This window comes from Ptychodera flava, chromosome 12 (genome assembly GCF_041260155.1).
Source record: "Ptychodera flava strain L36383 chromosome 12, AS_Pfla_20210202, whole genome shotgun sequence".
Classification (NCBI taxonomy): domain Eukaryota; kingdom Metazoa; phylum Hemichordata; class Enteropneusta; family Ptychoderidae; genus Ptychodera; species Ptychodera flava.
In genome coordinates this window covers 25,107,824-25,125,923 of record NC_091939.1, presented here as the reverse complement: position 1 = coordinate 25,125,923, position 18,100 = coordinate 25,107,824, and the positions used below count along the sequence as shown (strand labels likewise).

Sequence of the window (18,100 nt, the reverse complement as noted above, 5' to 3'; positions counted from 1 at the left end):
CTGATTTCACCAAAATAATGTTGACAAAAATGATGTTCACAGAGAGTGACTGTTTTCCATAGCTGATTGAAAATGTTAAAATTTAACATGCACATGCGTGTATATTTGTGTGTGCTTGTGTATATACATGTCCATGCCTCAAAGCCTCAACTGTGGGCAGAGTACAGTGTGTCTGAAATTTCAGGTTGTATTACTGGAGGAGAGAAACAACACTATTCATCATCACTCCTTGGATATGTAAATTGGGTGGGGTGAATTGAGGTGAATCAAAACACTCAGCCTTAAAGGTATACAATCACCTGTAATCTAAATATGCCCATATATGGTCAAAGGGGCGTTCCTTGGTATTCAAATGCCTGAGTGAGGGCGCTGTTTTTAAAAAGTGGCCACCCGCTTAAAATCTGTGATTGGTTAGATTTTCTCTTTCCATGGTAACTGTGGCAAAATTGGAACAGGTGACAGTATACCTTTAACCCTTTCATCCCCAGTTCCCTGTATACCGGTCCAACTTAGCCATAGAAAACAATGTATTTGGGACAAACCATGGTGGTGAAAGGGTTAAATTACTTTTACTCTATTCAGGTAAGATAATATCATTACAGCAAGACATACTAGAAGGAAAAAAGTATAGCCTACCAGACATGTTTTCCCATAACATTTAAATACTTTCTGAAGATCTTGGTTTCACACTATAGTGCTTGAAAACATGTGAACGTTTTCATTGACTGAACTCAGGATGAAAATTAAAAAGGAAGCCTGCACATAGCAAAATGTGGAACGATTGAAAACGCTTTCATCGTTCTGAAATCAGTCATGACAAGCTATGCTAGATCTATCTTTAGTTCATGAATAAATTCTGATTTCACAACTGCCTACACTACACTTTCAGACCTGGGATCAGAATTTTTCATTGAGTTACATGTAAAAGTCAAGGCAGGCGAAATATTGCACAGTGAACAAACTACGAATCCAAAAGAATTTCTTCTTTTATTATCCTTTCTTTCATGTAAAAGTGAATCTGTCAAGTCTGTCTTCAGTGATTGGTACTGTCATACCGGAAAAAACATGATTTGGAATACACTAATATGTGGATAAATTGTCCTGCAAAGCATCTTAATTAACCAGTTTTATGTATCTTTATTAGCCAGCTTTACTTAATCCATGTTTTGTGCAATGGTATTTCCGGACATGATAGTGTATCAGACAAGCCTCAGGGTCTGTGCTATCAATTTCCCCTAACAATGTTTAAAGGAACACAAGGACTTCCTTCCCTAAGTGCAGATTGAACAGCGCAGAGCAGTGTACGGCATCCTGATTATCTCTTTTGATGAAATCCCATCAAATCAATCTTGGATGATTAGACTGTAATTTACAGATAGCTTGCTCCGATAACAACACAGTCCCTCTTGGAACTAATCAATTCAGGAGTTGCCGCGTACCGCAATGCCCTTGATGTTGACCCAAGATGCACAGTCTCTCAGTTCTTCACTGATGTTACAGTGTAAAAACTGAAGTGCAGTCCAAGCTTTGCTTGGATTTTGCTTTAGTTTCTCACCATGAGAATCTCCGGCCAAAAATAAGCATCCTTCACTGGTCGACACCCCCATGTATTCAATTTGGCACTCTGTACACACATCAAAAGAAACATTTTGTGTGGCCATGTTATAACATATTTCCCACCAGCACAGGTCCCATCTCATCCTAGACTGACAAACAACCCCATACATATTCCATCTTGCAGTACGCATACATAGAAAAAAAACATCAATTCACATGCATACGACTGCCCCTGGCTTCCTACAGGCGAGAATTAATTGGTTTACTGTCTGTCTGATATTTAATAGAATTGTTGTTTTGAGCTGCTAGCAATTAAGACGGCATCACCAAGTCTACACTCCATCACTTTTCTTTGATTTATCACACAAAACAGCATGCATGACACACAGGACATGATAAATTCAAGTCTGCCGACAAAACGAGGTACGCTATAGGTTTGCAGCTGGGGAGGGTAATTCCTTCAGTGTCTGACATTTTTCGTTATATTTTTTGTGACTGTCAAATTTTCACTGATGTCACAAAAAGCTCTCTGCCTTTACTCATCCTAAACCTCACAACTACATTGTTTTATGTATATACAGAGTCATATTTGATAATTTCAAGATTGTATACATTCATCCTAAGAAAAGATTCCTATGAATTTTACTAATATCATTTGACAAACTGATACCGCCACCTGAGTGCTCCAACTGTCACAGATAAAACGTATGCTATCTTTTATCCATGAGTCAAAAGATATCCTATCAAAACTTATGAATTGATGTAGACAGTGGGCAAGGTTAACTTCATGAATTTCTTCAGATTTTCTTACTCCTCTATCCTGCATACATATACATTGTAATCCGTGTATTTTTGTTCAATGGGACCTCTTTGCCAGTCGTCTGTAACATGCCCAGGAGTCCTGCTGTCAACAACACATTATAATTGCTAATGAAGGTCTGAACATATTTGCTAGCCTGGGGATATAAACTCTGTCTATTTTATTTTGAGCTGCCTCTGGCGGCTTGTCTGGAAAAGGGAAAACAAATCATCTCGATTTCCAATGATGAAATATCGCTTGCTCACCAGTTTTCATGTGGTATACTTGTACTACTCACAGCTGATTTGTGTTGACAAGGCCTGGACAAGCTTTTTTTGTCTTGTCAACCTGTGTTCTACATACAGAGACACCAGAGTACCCTGTTCTGCCAAAGGGAGAGGCATGCAACAGCCAAACTACAGAAATGGGTGAATCGAACTCAAAGAGTGTGTAACGGATCTAACCACTCACCCCCATTTTAAAATACAGCGGTCCATTCGCAAAAAAAATGAAAACAAGCAACTAAATCACAGCCTGAGGAGGGTGGAAGGTGTCTCAGATACACACCACACTTCTGTTAGTTTATTATTTAATTCATCACGGTCCACAGTAAAACAACCCTGTAATGCAATCCTTATATTTATGTATCATAAACTTCTAATGGTAGGGAACATACCACTGATAGGATACATAGAAAATCACTGAACCGTTTCAAAGGTGACTGGTTTTAATTTAGATAAGCGATACTGACGGGTCATGGTTTCCATTTTTATATGTTCTAATAACATGTCCTTTTATACATATCATGGCTGGAAGTTAAGAGGCATTACTTCAAAAGGCCTTGTCCCGTAAAACACGACCAAACCACACACCACTGTCAAGGAAGGAGGTTTTGCTACTTTACGGATGAATGTTTTCCAATCAAACCCCTTTTTAATGGATTAAATCGAGCGTTACTCAGCAGTTGCCATGGTTCTCTCTACATCCAACATAGCTTGGGAGACAGCGATCAAAGTCAGTTCCATAAAAATATTTGCATCACCATACTGATCTTGGAATAAATCATCATTTGCTGCTGTACAAAATGACTTATGAAAAGCGCTGACTCAGCAATTTTTTTGCTTTTATTGTCACCCGCAAAATTCTTCATTCCATATCTGAGTGCAGTTGACCTTCACCTCTGATGCAGGACATAGTGTAAGTGATGCTTCTTGCAGAGAAATGCGGAAATCGGAATTCAAAACAACAACACTATCTGTACACCTCGTTTCCAGGAATTGCAACAGGGAGTTGGTACACTGCATGTTCTGAGACAAGAGACCTTTTCAGAAATTAACAACGGTAATTGACGATCGCTGACCCAGACCTTATCAGAGACCTGTTTAAATGATGATTCATTTTCACATTTTCATGTCGTATCCTCTCTGGGAAAATTATATGAGCTGTATGCATATTTGCATCACCATACTGATCTTGGAATAAATCATCATTTGCTGCTGTACAAAATGACTTATGAAAAGCGCTGACTCAGCAATTTTTTTGCTTTTATTGTCAACTGAAAAACATCTTCATTCCATATCTGAGTGTAGTTGGCCTTCACCTCTGATGCAGGACATAGTGTAAGTGATGCTTCTTGCAGAGAAATGCGGAAATCGGAATTCAAAACAACAACACTATCTGTACACCTCGTTTCCAGGAATTGCAACAGGGAGTTGGTACACTGCATGTTCTGAGACAAGAGACCTTTTCAGAAATTAACAACGGTAATTGACGATCGCTGACCCAGACCTTATCAGAGACCTGTTTAAATGATGATTCATTTTCACATTTTCATGTCGTATCCTCTCTGGGAAAATTATATGAGCTGTATGCACCAACGGTTGGGCATTTACAATGATTAATGTGTATGTTCTTAGGAAGGGCTGCTTGAAGTGCTCACGTCGGAGGAAAAATTGGAGCAGGTAACACTGTATGTACATATCTGTCAATGAGATATCTTTGACAGGAGACACATTACCAATACATTTCATATAACAAATGTTCTTGTTGGTTTCAGAACTCAATAATCATCTACCGTACCACCTGTGCTAAACTTCTCTCAAAAGGATGTCTGACATCGACGAAAAACATGATGGACACATCCCTGGATGCTTTTGAAAAGACACGCAGGTATTAAAAATAGCAACACTTCCTACGGTTTTCGGCTTGTTTGCTTCAATTCCTGCCCGTTTGATTTTTATGGCTCGGAACAACCGGCAGCACCAGCTGCTCTGAAAGCAATCACCATGGCAACAAAACTGTCATTTGACGCGGCTCTGTGGAATAAATCATCGGGGGTAATGGTGATGTCTGCATAGCCTGAGTGGAATGCAAACTATACAAATCAATAAGTCAGGACTCGTATGAGTGCACAAGTCATCAAGTGTAAGGCCATTACGCTCTCATGTAATGATTTTCTGTTGTCTTGAGTGATTGGTTGTGATAACATCAACATCGTGCACTACACTGTGCATGCATATTCTTCTACCAGGACTTAAAATTAAACGCAGCCTTGCGCTCAAGGAGGCACGACTTCTGAGCTCTATGTTTTCAAATAAAATAATGTGTTAAAAATTTATCTGTTTGCAAAACCAAGTGCTGTGTTGATGCTGCTTTGACCCATAAAAAGAAAAGCAGTGACTTTACATGTGTGGATTATGATGGTCTATTTGTACATGTGTGCTTGGCATGTTTGGTAACGCCAGCTGTGCTGGTGAAATAACAATGAGACAGTGTGCACTAATATTGATGAAATTAAGAAACCAAATTTTCATAAGGTATAATCAAGACATTTACCAACAGGTCAACTTGATCAAAACCGACTTCTACAATATCACAAAACAATCTTCTGACGCAGCTGTTATCGTTGCCTAGTTTTCATGATATATATATGACATACGTAGCATACTCTGTTCTACTTCACTGACCAGTTCAACTGTTATCAGACAGTACCCAGGGGATGGTGTAGTTGAAACAAAAAATTCATTCTGACCCTTGCTCAAAATATACATATCCATCAACATACACACGATTCTTAACAGGATTATTGTGTACTGACTGGAACTTAAAATCTCCTGTGGGGAAATATTGCCAAACAGTGAATATACATGAGGTTGTGGTAGGTATGATTATGCATTCTGGTGGCGTCTACAGTTTATTTTTAAACAGCTCAACTGGAACAATTTACAGTTCCAGGTCGTTTCAGAATTCATCGGTCTCTGACAGCAATCTACATGCTGATTGATGTAACGCATTTCCAACATTGATATAAAACGCACAGGACTTGATGGGTGGCAATAAACATGTTTCAAATTATGCATGAATAAATAGATACATGTAACAGTAACATGGTCTTCTTTATTTATTTTGTTGACGTTTGTTGGTTAGTTTTGTCTTTGGTTTATTGCTGAAGGCTGTTTTGGTCTGTGTATTTATTCTGTTCTTCAATAAATTTTGTCTGTTGATGGCTTTATTTGCTTTGTTGGTTTCTCCAGCACACTGTATTCTGTAAAAACACAGTGGGTCAAAGTAAAGTGCTGTTGGGAAATGACTTGGTTCAGGAGTAATTGACAGACTATATAGCAGAGGATGTTGTACTGCAGAAATTATCGCAATTTGCGGTTCAGCTGGCTGGTATGTCTTTCCTTGAAATCACTGAAATTTGATTTAAAATCGTAACTATTAATGGTGACTTCCACCGTGGATGAGACTGGCAGCTGCCATGAAAACACTCTTCATAGACAGATTTACCTACAATGTACATCAAGTGGGATTTATTGCTTTTGAATATGTGCTTGGTCTACCTTTAATCTGATTTTTGAATTGAGATGCTGTAGAAAATTGCTTTTATGACAGCTACCAGTCTCAAACAAAATGGAAATCATTTAAATAGCAAGGTAATTTCGAGCAAATATTGAACTCTATCAGCTATCTTAACAGCAAATAGAGAGAATTTCTGCTGTAAGTTAGAAAAAAGTATCCTTTTCTCACCTCGCACTGGTCGTGGACACTGCACTCGTGATGTCTTCTGGGGGAGGGGGAGGGGGTGCGGCAGTCAGAGCCGTAATCCCTGACAAGGCTGACTGACTGACAGTAAATGAAGACAACGTGTTGACATCAACTGTCGTTGGAGGTACTGTGTGAGGGGGAGGAGGGGCAACGGTGCTACCATCAGCCACTACCCCCATGAAGGGTGGAAGAGGAGGCGGCAGTATGGCCGCTGTAGTGGTCCCTGAAAAAAATATTGAAATACGGATGTTTGACATCACTAGTATTATGCTTTAATTCAGCTTCTTATTTCATTGTTAACCCTATCCTGCCAAGTTCATCTTTCACCATCAGGTCAAGTTCAAAACTAGTGAAATACAACATGTCCCGTACGGGGCATTTTAACATTAGATCGGACATTTGAAGGCCCCCGAAAAACAGAGATACTGTACACATCATTTTTATGGACTAAAGCTCCTGTAACAGACCAAACCAAATTGATTGAAATGATTATTATCACTGCTTTTTACTGACTTGGCAGATGGGCTCAATATTCAAACTTTCTTCAATTTTAATCTTACAAAGCCATTCATTCTGCCATTTATATCTCCCTTTCCGAGTGTTACCAATAAACTTTGCAATCATATGTGGAGTAAAAATCTCTTGTGGGGTATATTTTGTTGCTGATATTCCAATTTGTTACAAGGAGACACTGTTGAAAACAAAATAGTTAAAGTGGAAAATTTAGCCTGTAAATCTTCATTGAAAAACAGAATCTGCATCCATCGCCCTGATTAACTTTCACTTGCTGGTTGACTGGCGGATCGCTGTTATTGGCAGAGACTGATGGGCGGAAGTGACATAGAAGCCTAGTGCTTGGGGATGTCTGCAACTAGGTCAAAGTTCATGACAAGCACGCTGCAGTTTGGGACAGTACTGGAACCCTGAGATGAGTTGTTACATTGAGGTTAAGGCAAAACCCTAGTCCTAGGGGCTGATCATCCAGGTGTCATACTTTGATCAAAAATCATTCCATCAAAGTACAGAAGAACAATGATCTTTTGTCACTTGATTAGTCCAGTTTCCTTCAAGACATGGCTATTATAATGAAATTTATTTCAAACTATCAGGAGTATATTAATTACAGACAATGAAAATTCTTCATCCATTGACACTCAATCAAACCTAGAAAAGGTCAAAATTACAGATTTCTGTACTGAACCACTGTAGCGGTGCTCTACGTGTTACGATAATATATGATTTCAGTCAAGAAAATCATACTTGACAGACTAATGTAGATAATGCAGGTCACATTTTTGTGGAATATCAAAAAAATAATTCTAATTTCTTCATATGCTTATGAGAAACCCTTATGCTTTCTTTTGGTTACAACATCATCATGTATGTCTGTCTGTATGTCTGTAAGTCAGTCTGTCTATATATTAGCTGTTATTAAAGTTTGCAGCAAGCCACACACGCTAGCCTGACAGCTCACCTGAGTTTGTTGTAGTACTGGCTGCAGCAGGTAGAATTGGTATCCCTGGCAACATCGGTCCAAAGACCGGCCCCACTAGTGCACTGGACGCTCCTGCAGCTGGGATGAGAGTCTGTGTGGGGAGAGGGTTTCCGCTTGGCCACGGTGGTGCATCTGTTTTCTGTAGAGAAGAAAACAAACACGAATGAAGAGCGGGCACACCTGCAGACCATGGTGCCAAATATTCATTATGAAGACAGCATGGGTTTCTTAGGGGGCCCTTGTATAGCACTGTTAAGCAGCTGGACCCCTTAGGATTATGTCGATTTGTAAAATTGTTCACTGTAGGCCCATTCTTCCTCACTCATGCCTGGGTGTGTGAATAGGCCTGAACTTCGTGACTACATGTCGCTGAGTACAGAACATGCAGTAAACCATAGTAAGCTCAGTCCAGATGGCAAAGGCATTAAAATCTTGCTACATGTGTTCGCCACTTAAAGTTCAGAAGCTACATGTTTGCCTGGAAGATTTCATGAGGTGATGTACAGTGAATGAATGTGTGAGTGGGGTTATGACATCTGACTAAACTCTTCGCCTTCAAACATCCTTCAACATACTTTTGTTCGCAGGCAGCATTAACCCTTTGAGTGCTGTAATTTTTCCCACCAAAATTTAGTGCAACTTTTTAACAATTTTTATGAATTTTTCTGTAATTTTTGTTATAATTTTGGACCAAACAGACTTCACATTTCATTGGCTACAGGTTTTCATCAAAATTTTGGCAAAAATCTGAAAAAATTTGATTGGGGTACATTTTATAAAGGTGACAAAAGTTGACTTCGGCGCTCAAAGGGTCCAAATTTTGCTGTGTAAGGGAAACACATATCAATCAACCTGGTATAATTTATGTGGGAAATAAATATTCTCAATTTGCATTTTTGTGTAACATTGTCAGCTACAGAAACACTCAAACTCACGCACTCTCAACTTCTTCCATCGAAGTGAACACACAGGATAAAATTTTCCTGGTTGCAAAGTGAAATCAGCAGCCTTTAACCTATTCCTCCCAGATTCCCTGTAAAAAGCTCCACAGTCACATTGATAACAATAGATTTGGGCTAAACCATGGTGTTGACAGGGTTGAAGTGACAAACTAAGTTTGTACTTCATGAGTTCCGTGTGTGCCTCTGTTAAAATGTGGATTTTTCACTCATTGTTTTCACAGGTCACACCGGTTTTCCGGTTTTTACAGCATGACACTACTGTGCTCCTTTTTCAATTTGGGAGGGGCGGGGGCAGGGGTAGGGGTGGGGGAGGAAAAGTGAAGAAGATAGATATCAACAGATTTTGATTCCGTGAATAGTTAAAATAACAGAGGAACAACCAGGTGTATCATCAATATTCAATTGATATGTACTTTATTAGATCATTTTCAAGCAGTCACAGTTGATCTTTGAACCATTTTAGGTAAAGTGATTAAAGTATACTGTCACCTGTTCCAATTTTGCCACAGTTACCATGGAAAGAGAAAATCTAACCAATCACAGATTTTAAGCGGGTGGCCGCTTTCAAAAACAGCGCCCTCACATGGGAATTTTGAATACCAAGGAACGCCCTTTTGACCATATATGGGCATATTTAGATTACAGGTGACTGTATACCTTTAAAGGTAGAATGTGCCTCAGAGACACAAATTCTGACTCTCAAAGTTTTACAATACTGTTTTGGTCTACCCTTTGTGGAAGCTCATGGAGTGATTAAATTTTTTTTGAAAATTGAAAATTTAATCCCCTCCCATGGAGTTAACACAGGGATGGTGACCACTTTGACTTTCAAGAATTTGTTCCTCTTGTACCAAATTTTTGCATGATGACCACTGATTTTTATTCCTGATTTCCAAAATACAGTAGTTAAAAGTTCCCTCACAAAAAGTTTGAGCAAGAGTTAAAAGTCTTTCAATTTTGAGGCGCTTACTATCTTAAAATCAGACGTAGAGATACAGCATTTGCCTCCCTACATCTAACCAACCACCATAGCTATCTGTCCAAATTCAAGAATTGGGGAATGAGTCAGATCTGTTTTACCTACCTTTGGTGATTTTGTCTTCCTCGACGTCAGCAAGCTTGGATGTAAATAACCACTGCTATCCGCATCACTTTCCTCCTCATCGTCGGTATGGCAACTACTTTCATCATCGTTGCTGGCTTTACGATGATTATTATCTGGGGGAGAGAGAGACAGAGAAAAGGCATAGTTTTAATTTCAAAGCATCTTTCATGATATGAAAATGTTTAACACCATTGAATTTGAAATTATAAGCTCTGCATCGGCCATAGCTAAATGCAACATGTGCAAGCATGCGAAATCGACATATACCGGTATAAAAGATCCAATAATTGTCACTTTTTATAATATTTTCACAATTTTTAATTTGTATGTCAATTGCATGTTCTTGTTCTACTTCCAAATACATGTTGAAACACTCACTGTTTACCTTGTCAACACACTGTCTAGACGTGTAAAATGCGCTGTTATTGTTTACACTTGAATTCTAATCCAGACCAGAATTCACTTGTCAACATTAACATGGCAGTTTACACATGTAAAAGGCTGAATACTGTATATCTCAATATGCTGTGGGAGGCAGTATAGGAAACCGTAATTGATATTCAAAACAAAAATTTGGAAAAAAATGTCATCAAAAGTCACAGTATTAGCCCTTATATTCTTCTTTCTCACACTGCGCTTCAGATTCCATGTCGATGTGAGCTACTCAGATGTTTCAGATATCGCGCGGTAAAACTGAAATTGTTGGCCAGCGGTGACGCTTGCACAGACACAGGGGGGCTAATTGGTCTGATTCCACATTTGCGATCATATTCACAATGTGACAATAACGTATGGACACGCAAGGGGGGCAGGGTTTACTCCGGGCTGCAATGCAATGCAAGCATGTATAGTATGCTATGCTGTCACACACATGAAATATGTGTCGCAACTGTGGACGACTACTTGAGTCAATACTAAAATGCTTGCAGTAACAGATTTTGAAACCATGGCGACAGAAGCTGCTATCACCATGGGCAACAGAAATTGCTTGGCGACAGGAAAGCTGATCAATCAGTCTCTGCAACTTGACTCGGCAACAGTTGGGAGAAGTATAATTTGCTAATTGAATTACATCAGTGTGCTGAAAGGGTGACCTTGAAACTGATTGATTATTCTACAAAGCTTCCATGAGTACTGTTAGTCCCTTACAAAAAAGGTGCTGCTTAACGCCATTATTCAGGATATGTTGCATAAAAATTCACAGCATATAAATTTCGATGAAGAGTTGATACATATGAGAGGCACAATACATCATACTCATTCCAAATTTTAAAACGATTGTCATATTTGACTGCCAGTTGTTTTTTTTAATTATCTACAGAGTTTTACACAGAATGGACACACAAAAGGCAACAACCCCCAAAAAACTGCAGAGTCATGGTGCAAGATCCACTAGGGAGAACAGACTTGTTGGCATCAAATTACATATCAGAGTCTGAAGTCAAGACAGGAGTTTCAAAAAGCAGACAAAATTCGGCGCTGTGAGGAATAGACGTTTTCAAGTTTCAATCCGAATTAGCAGTAGTTTTTGATGTATTGATCTTCCAATATTTTCATTCTCTTTGTGAAATGCAGTTTCTTGTTCCGCTATCCAAATGCCATGTGTTCAAGTGACAACACAGATTGTACGGGTAATGCCCAATATTACTGTTAACGGCTCAACTTCAGTCCAGACAAGAATTCATACATGTACTGTCAATGGTACCACCGCATATTATATACAAGTGAGCTGTCTTTACAAGGCTTACACTTTGCATTTCAAAATTCGTTGGGGAGAGTAAAAGAAAAATTGTGTCCTTATTTCCTAACACAAATTAATGAAAATATTATCAAAAGATATAGCTGCAGTCTATGACAAAACATCTGCGAATCAGGCTGAAGTAATGAAATTCGTTTTTTTTGCGTCCCTCACAAGAAGTTTTTTAAAGTTTCCTGAAGACAGATTGTTCAAAAAGGATTTTACCGGCTGGTCTTTACAAATCTTTTTGGAGACAAATTTTGCAAAATTTAATTACAATGTTTACATTGTAGTGTGAACTATAGACGGGAAAATGAAGTTTCTGCTAAATTGATTCTTGTATAGACACTAATATTACATGGAAACAATCAAGTAAATATAAAATTTATATCATGTGTAAAATTTTGCTTTGTGTGTTTTTGAACCGCTTACCTTTTAAAATTTTTAGCGGATGCAATACAAAGAATTTAATTACTCTGGCCTTAGGTATTTTGCGTCCCTAAAGGAATGCGTCGGTACTTACCTTTTTCATCAGGAGCTGTGGATGTTGCTGTCTTTGGTACGTATTTGCCGGATTTGATGTACTTCAGCACGTGTCTGTAATATTTGTTAAGGTAATGATCAAAGTCCAGAAAGCCGAACTGTGAATTGCCGGACTGTTTGGCCTTCAAGATTATTTCGAATTGTGGACCGTTGGTCTTCACAAAGATGGCTGTCCTCTCGATGATAGCGTTTGTCTTGACTGTGGCCGGCTGGAAAGAAAAATGTTCTAATATTACTCTCTGTACTTAGACTTTTCACTTTGCAATCAAAACTGTTCAGTTTCAAGAACTGGCCCCCTGAGATTGTGGTTGCTTCTAGTTCAAGAACCTGCTTGACATTATGAAGTGCTTCACTACTGTTCAACATTAGCATTGAAAAGCCCTATAAAAATCAGAAACAATTCCATAGCTTTTCAGCGAGACTAGGAATTGGTCAAGACGGAAATTTAGATGATTTAAAATTCACCTGTTCTGAGAAAATTTTCACAATTCTAATGAGTACAACAAGATTAAGAAAATTGCACTGAAAAAATTTTCTTGCAAATGGATAGATAATCTGTCCAGCTAAAGAGCAAAATTCTTGGTTGACCATGACACAGAAATTTAAGCAACAATGAGACAACTTCTTACTTGTATAACTCATAAATTTTTTTCGCCTTCAAATTTTTTCAATTTTCGGACTCTCAGGTGATGCAAAATAATTTGACAATATTTTTCAAATGCTATACCTGAGATTGTGTACTGCATGAGTTCGGAAGAGCTAGCCTTGACAAGAATTTATTCATTTTCACACATGATTTTTTCACACGCTGGGGCATTTATTTATTGTCACTGATGGTGAAGTTACATCGAAATTAAATGAAAGGAGTGATGTAAAAAAATGAAAGCTGACTTTTAAAAACAATGCCCTCGTCAAATCCAATACAATGTACCATTCATGCCCTGGTCACATAGGATAACTATGGCCAAAAATACCTGATGGGTGTGACCAGTACTTCCATGGTCACTAGTTTCACTTTCAAAATAGCAAAAAACATTATCTTGGCACAGAGAAATGATTAAAAAGAGCTTAGCAAATTGCTGTCGTGAAATGTTTTTATCTCTGCTCACATTGTAGTTGTTGCTGTTTATTGGCTGTCAACCAGTATGGATCTTACATGTACTTGTTGTTGTTGATGTTTACATTTGTTTGAGTTGAATGTTGTTGATTGTATATACATGTACTGTTGTTTTAGAAATGTTGACTCAACATCAAGTCCAACACATCAACATTTATTTATATGAGATCGGCAAATTAAAGGGCCCCGACCTACCGGGGTATAACTTCAGATGATTTTCTCAACATCTTTATTTTGTACATCAATTTTTTTTTCTACTCCCGAAAGCATGCTCAAACACCCACTATTTAGCATGTTATACATATGCAGAATGTACAGTGTCTTGTTTACATTTGAATTCTTATCCAGATAGAAATTCACATGTCTACAGTAACAACACAGTTTGCACATGTACAGGCTGAGTTGACAAGCTGAATACTGTGTATCTCTACATGCTTTGAAGGCAAGAACAAGAAACTGCAGCTGACATAAAAAACAAAAAACAGTGAAAAAATCATAAAAAGTTACAGCCACTGACCCCTTAACCCCATCATCTACTTGGAAGCTGCAGAATTTCTTTTGCTCAGTAAACCACAACAGTAAAATCAAAGAAACGGGACACCTAACTATATTACATCAATGAAATTTGGTATCACTCATCAGATAATAAATATATCTAAAACTTGCCAAATTCAATAAACATCACATTTTATGGATACTGAATATCACAGTAGCAAAGTAATGAGAAAAGAAATAAAAAGACTCAAATGTTAGAATCATACATACCACTTCCATGTCACTTGGTATTTCTAACTCCTTGGGTGCTATGAACGGTTCCTCGTCAATTGCTGGGTTTTCTTCCTCTTCTGGAAGTCAAAAGAAAAAATAATAACATCTGTAAAATGTATGACGTCTTACTTTTAAATCTTCAGTACACTTTTTATTAGTTTTTACTGATTGGTGTTGGGAATGTTACAAATTTTTTTCAAACATTCTACAAATAAAATCCTGTACCAATACAAAGTAATTTATTACATTTTTCGGGATCTATTCTCTAGACTCACAAGCGACTCATATTGGCTTACACCTATATTGTGATATATTTAGCACTGACATATGACTGATACAGCTTTTTCGTAGTAAAAAAGAATGATGTAATTTTTCCAATAGACTGAATTGATTGATTGATTATTTTTTGGCTGTAAACACTTCCTTGTTTATCATGACAGCGCGCAATTTTGGTCTGCCACTTGTAGGAGCTCATTTTAAAGCTCATGGAGTATCAATTAACTCAGGGATAGCATCCATTTATAAGCTTCTGAAACTATTAATTTTCTCTGTAGAGTTAACACAGGGATGGCGTCCATTCATAAATTTCTGAAAATATTAATTTTCCCCATAGAGTTAACACAGGGATGGCGTCAATTTATTATTTTGAGTGTTGGGAAAATATTACGTTATTTATTTCTCTAGTACCAAATTTTGAAACCCTATTTTTATTCTTGAATTCAAAAGAAAATGGTTAATGGTTCCTGTGAGATAAATTTAAGCAAAGTTCAAGTCTTTCAATTTCAAGGCACATATTATAACATAACCCATTTAATTCAGTCTGGCACAGTGTACTGGGCTCACATCACATCAATTTTTCCACAAATCTGAACCCAAAGCACACGACCTTTGCCACTGCAGAAGACCGAAATTCTACATTGTGGCCGCCACATAATCCTTGGTGGCAAAGCCATTAGACGATGCTTCCTTCCGCAAATTATGGACAGGAAATCACTGGAAACAATTACTCTAAACCCTATTAAATACAAAGCTGAAGGTTGTCTTGTGTGTGCACTGTCAAAAAATCTGACTGGAATTACTGGAAAATGAATACTAAAGATATTCATGACATTAAATGATAACTTAAATTATATGTAATTACATACAGTCAGAATTACAGCTTACTGTTACACAATTGAGCAAGCCATTGTTTTTAGATTACAGTCGAGTGCTTCTGTTCACTGCATTTAGCATATGACTTGACACTTTAATACATAGATTATTTTGGTCACAGCTGTGGCGAGAGGGGAGCCACGCGGTTTGTCAAAGCAGCTGGTCTGCCGAATGCATGGTACACTGACTGCGGAATGCAGAACGCAAAGTGTGTGGCGACGATGATGTAAGATAAATTGTTGCGCTGTACAGCGATATAGCTTGCCATTGTGAGTCAGCAGTGCCAGGTCACAGTACTCCTATAATTAGATGCAGTCCATCGCAGAAGCATAGAGGAAGTGATAACACAGAAACACAGATACATACGAATCTACACATACACACGCACAAGATTTACCCGGACATGAGGCTGTCGCACACACATGCTAGGCTGTCGCTGACCATAGAACAGCCACGGACAAGGCTAGTCAAAAATACCACAAAGAACAAGAAATTACACAAATCTTCTGTAAATATATTGTCACACACCATACAATGCACAGACTGCAGAACTTGTCAAAATGGCAAATTTGACAGCATCAACAACAAGGATAACAGGTGCCTGACTCTGATAAAACGAATATATTTAATAAAGTACACAATCTGCAAGTTGCATCTGTATGCCTTATTTTTGTTTCTGCTCCTCATGATATTATCTTTTTCTGAATAATTTTTGTTTCAACTTTCTGTCAAAAAATCTCTTTTTTTGTTCCATACTCAGTAAAAAAAACCCCAATATATGTTGTGACTGAAATCCTGCCTGAGTCAATCAGGCTAGTACATGTGCAATTTTACGATGCTTTATACTGGTATGACATGGCACATGTACAGAATCTTCTTCGTAAGATTTGTGATCTACAACAGTAGAGCTCAAGACATTTAACCATAGTTGCCCTGGCGAGCAGGGTACCTGTATTGGCAATTAATTCTGCAAAGGCAGGAGGTACAGGCAGATATTATGCAACACCAAAAATATATCACTTGTACTCTCCATGCAAATGGAGGGGGCATTGTCCTTTCTGTGGGGACAATGACTGCAATGGATGGATTCGCTGCTCACACTCACACATGTTGGCCTCGTCAGCTGTACAAATTTACATGCGTCCGACAGTGTTGAAAGGAATTCAAAACAATGCTGTTTGCATTTTGGAAGCATCAATGTATCGACTGTAATTTGCATCAAAACAGGCGATTCTGTCACACGAATGGCTGTGGAATGGAACAAAGCACGGAAATATTTCATTGAAATTGGCTACTTTCGGTCTGTTATAATTTTTATATTCATTCTGTGTAAAGTTTGCAAAGTATCATTATGAATCGGAAATGCTAGTCACAACTCTATCAACAATGCAATGGCTCAGGTCGTTCACACCATGTGTACCTCAACGATGTTTTTACGTTTACGCTGAGCAAATTGAGGCCAAGTGTCAGACAGTTGCCATTCAACATAGTTTAATTTATTTATTTGAACCGCCCACAATGTGCGATAACTGATGTAACAGACTGGGGGGGGGGGGGCTATGCAGTACTAGTGTGTTGCAATGTCAGCTTGACCTCATCAAATCATGTCTGGGATTTCTGGTGAACTGTGATCATATTTCAACAACAGCCAGGCATTTTAGCACACCTTGAAAATGAGTAATGTAACCTTTCGCTCACGCTTTGCGCAGAGTTATGTCTCGCATTCACCAACAATAACCCATCTTTGGTTACGTTGATGCACTGTACCTTGCAGGGTTTTAGATTACAAAAGTAAAATATATTATGCTCAGTGCATTGAATTTTATATACTTGTATTGGGATTTGAAATTCAAAATGGACGCCATTCTCCATGTTGACACTGTGACAAATATAAGAAATTTTGGATTTTCAAAAAATCAAGGCAGTGAATTTTGATTTCTTTTACAGTTTTTACTTGAACTCCGCAGAAGTCTTGGATTAGAAGCAAATTCTGATGTTAGATACGCAATATGATCCTCTTCCATTGCAGCACTTATGTACATAGAGGACACAGGAATTCAGCCGACGTGTGTCTTCAGCCATTTTATTACCCATGCTCGAATTGAACATTTTGTAGCAATTTCCAACAACTTTTTACGACTACTTTACCAACATTTTAAATTGTGGCTGCAGGGCACACATAATGGTGATGATGCCGCCATTAGGCGGCAAACTGATTTAATATCTGTCGTCGGAGCGGACAAATTGATCAGAAATTGGGTACTCAAATCAAATTACACAGACTAGAATGCAAACTGGATCATTTCTATTCCATGAAAGGATAGAGAACAAATTGGAAACACGAGGGGAGAGGTATATAATGACATCATACATTTAACTTTTTAATAGACACTTATCATTTACCGTGAATTTTCCACAGAAAGGTTGCTTTTCACTTTTTTATCGATACAATTTACATCGCCGACAATCATGGCTGGACACTATGCTTCTGACTTCAAAACTGCTCTCTTCTAGTGAACACGATACCAGCAAAATTAACAAGACGACTCTCATGACAGATGACATGTGAAAAAATCTGATTTAAAATTCACCAATTTTTTTTGAGAAGTGTTTTCACGATTGTTGGAGGGGGATTTGACACTGAAAAGGTACATTGACATAGTAAAAAGATAATTCAAAAACAGTTTCAGAAATTTTCTCTTTCGCAACAGTTCGGTGTATGCTTCAACCTAATAAGTGTTAAGTGGCCTTCTCCATAGGTGCAGGAATTTTCAATTTACTTCATGTGATAGTTTTCAATGACTCGCTGGAATTCGC

At 38.1% G+C, this 18,100-nt stretch overlaps 1 protein-coding gene across 2 annotated transcripts in view; it reads right to left on the bottom strand.

Moving 5' to 3' along the window:
* Positions 1-18,100, bottom strand: part of LOC139145490 (splicing factor, suppressor of white-apricot homolog) — a 77,486-nt gene that overhangs the window by 32,059 nt on the left and 27,327 nt on the right. For both annotated transcript variants that reach the window (XM_070716698.1, XM_070716699.1), the window contains exons 4-8: positions 14,129-14,208; positions 12,227-12,455; positions 9,945-10,078; positions 7,878-8,037; positions 6,386-6,626 (exon numbers count right to left, since the gene is read on the bottom strand). In XM_070716698.1, coding sequence (XP_070572799.1) covers positions 6,386-6,626; positions 7,878-8,037; positions 9,945-10,078; positions 12,227-12,455; positions 14,129-14,208 — 844 coding nt within the window. The remainder of the gene's footprint in view (positions 1-6,385; positions 6,627-7,877; positions 8,038-9,944; positions 10,079-12,226; positions 12,456-14,128; positions 14,209-18,100) is intronic.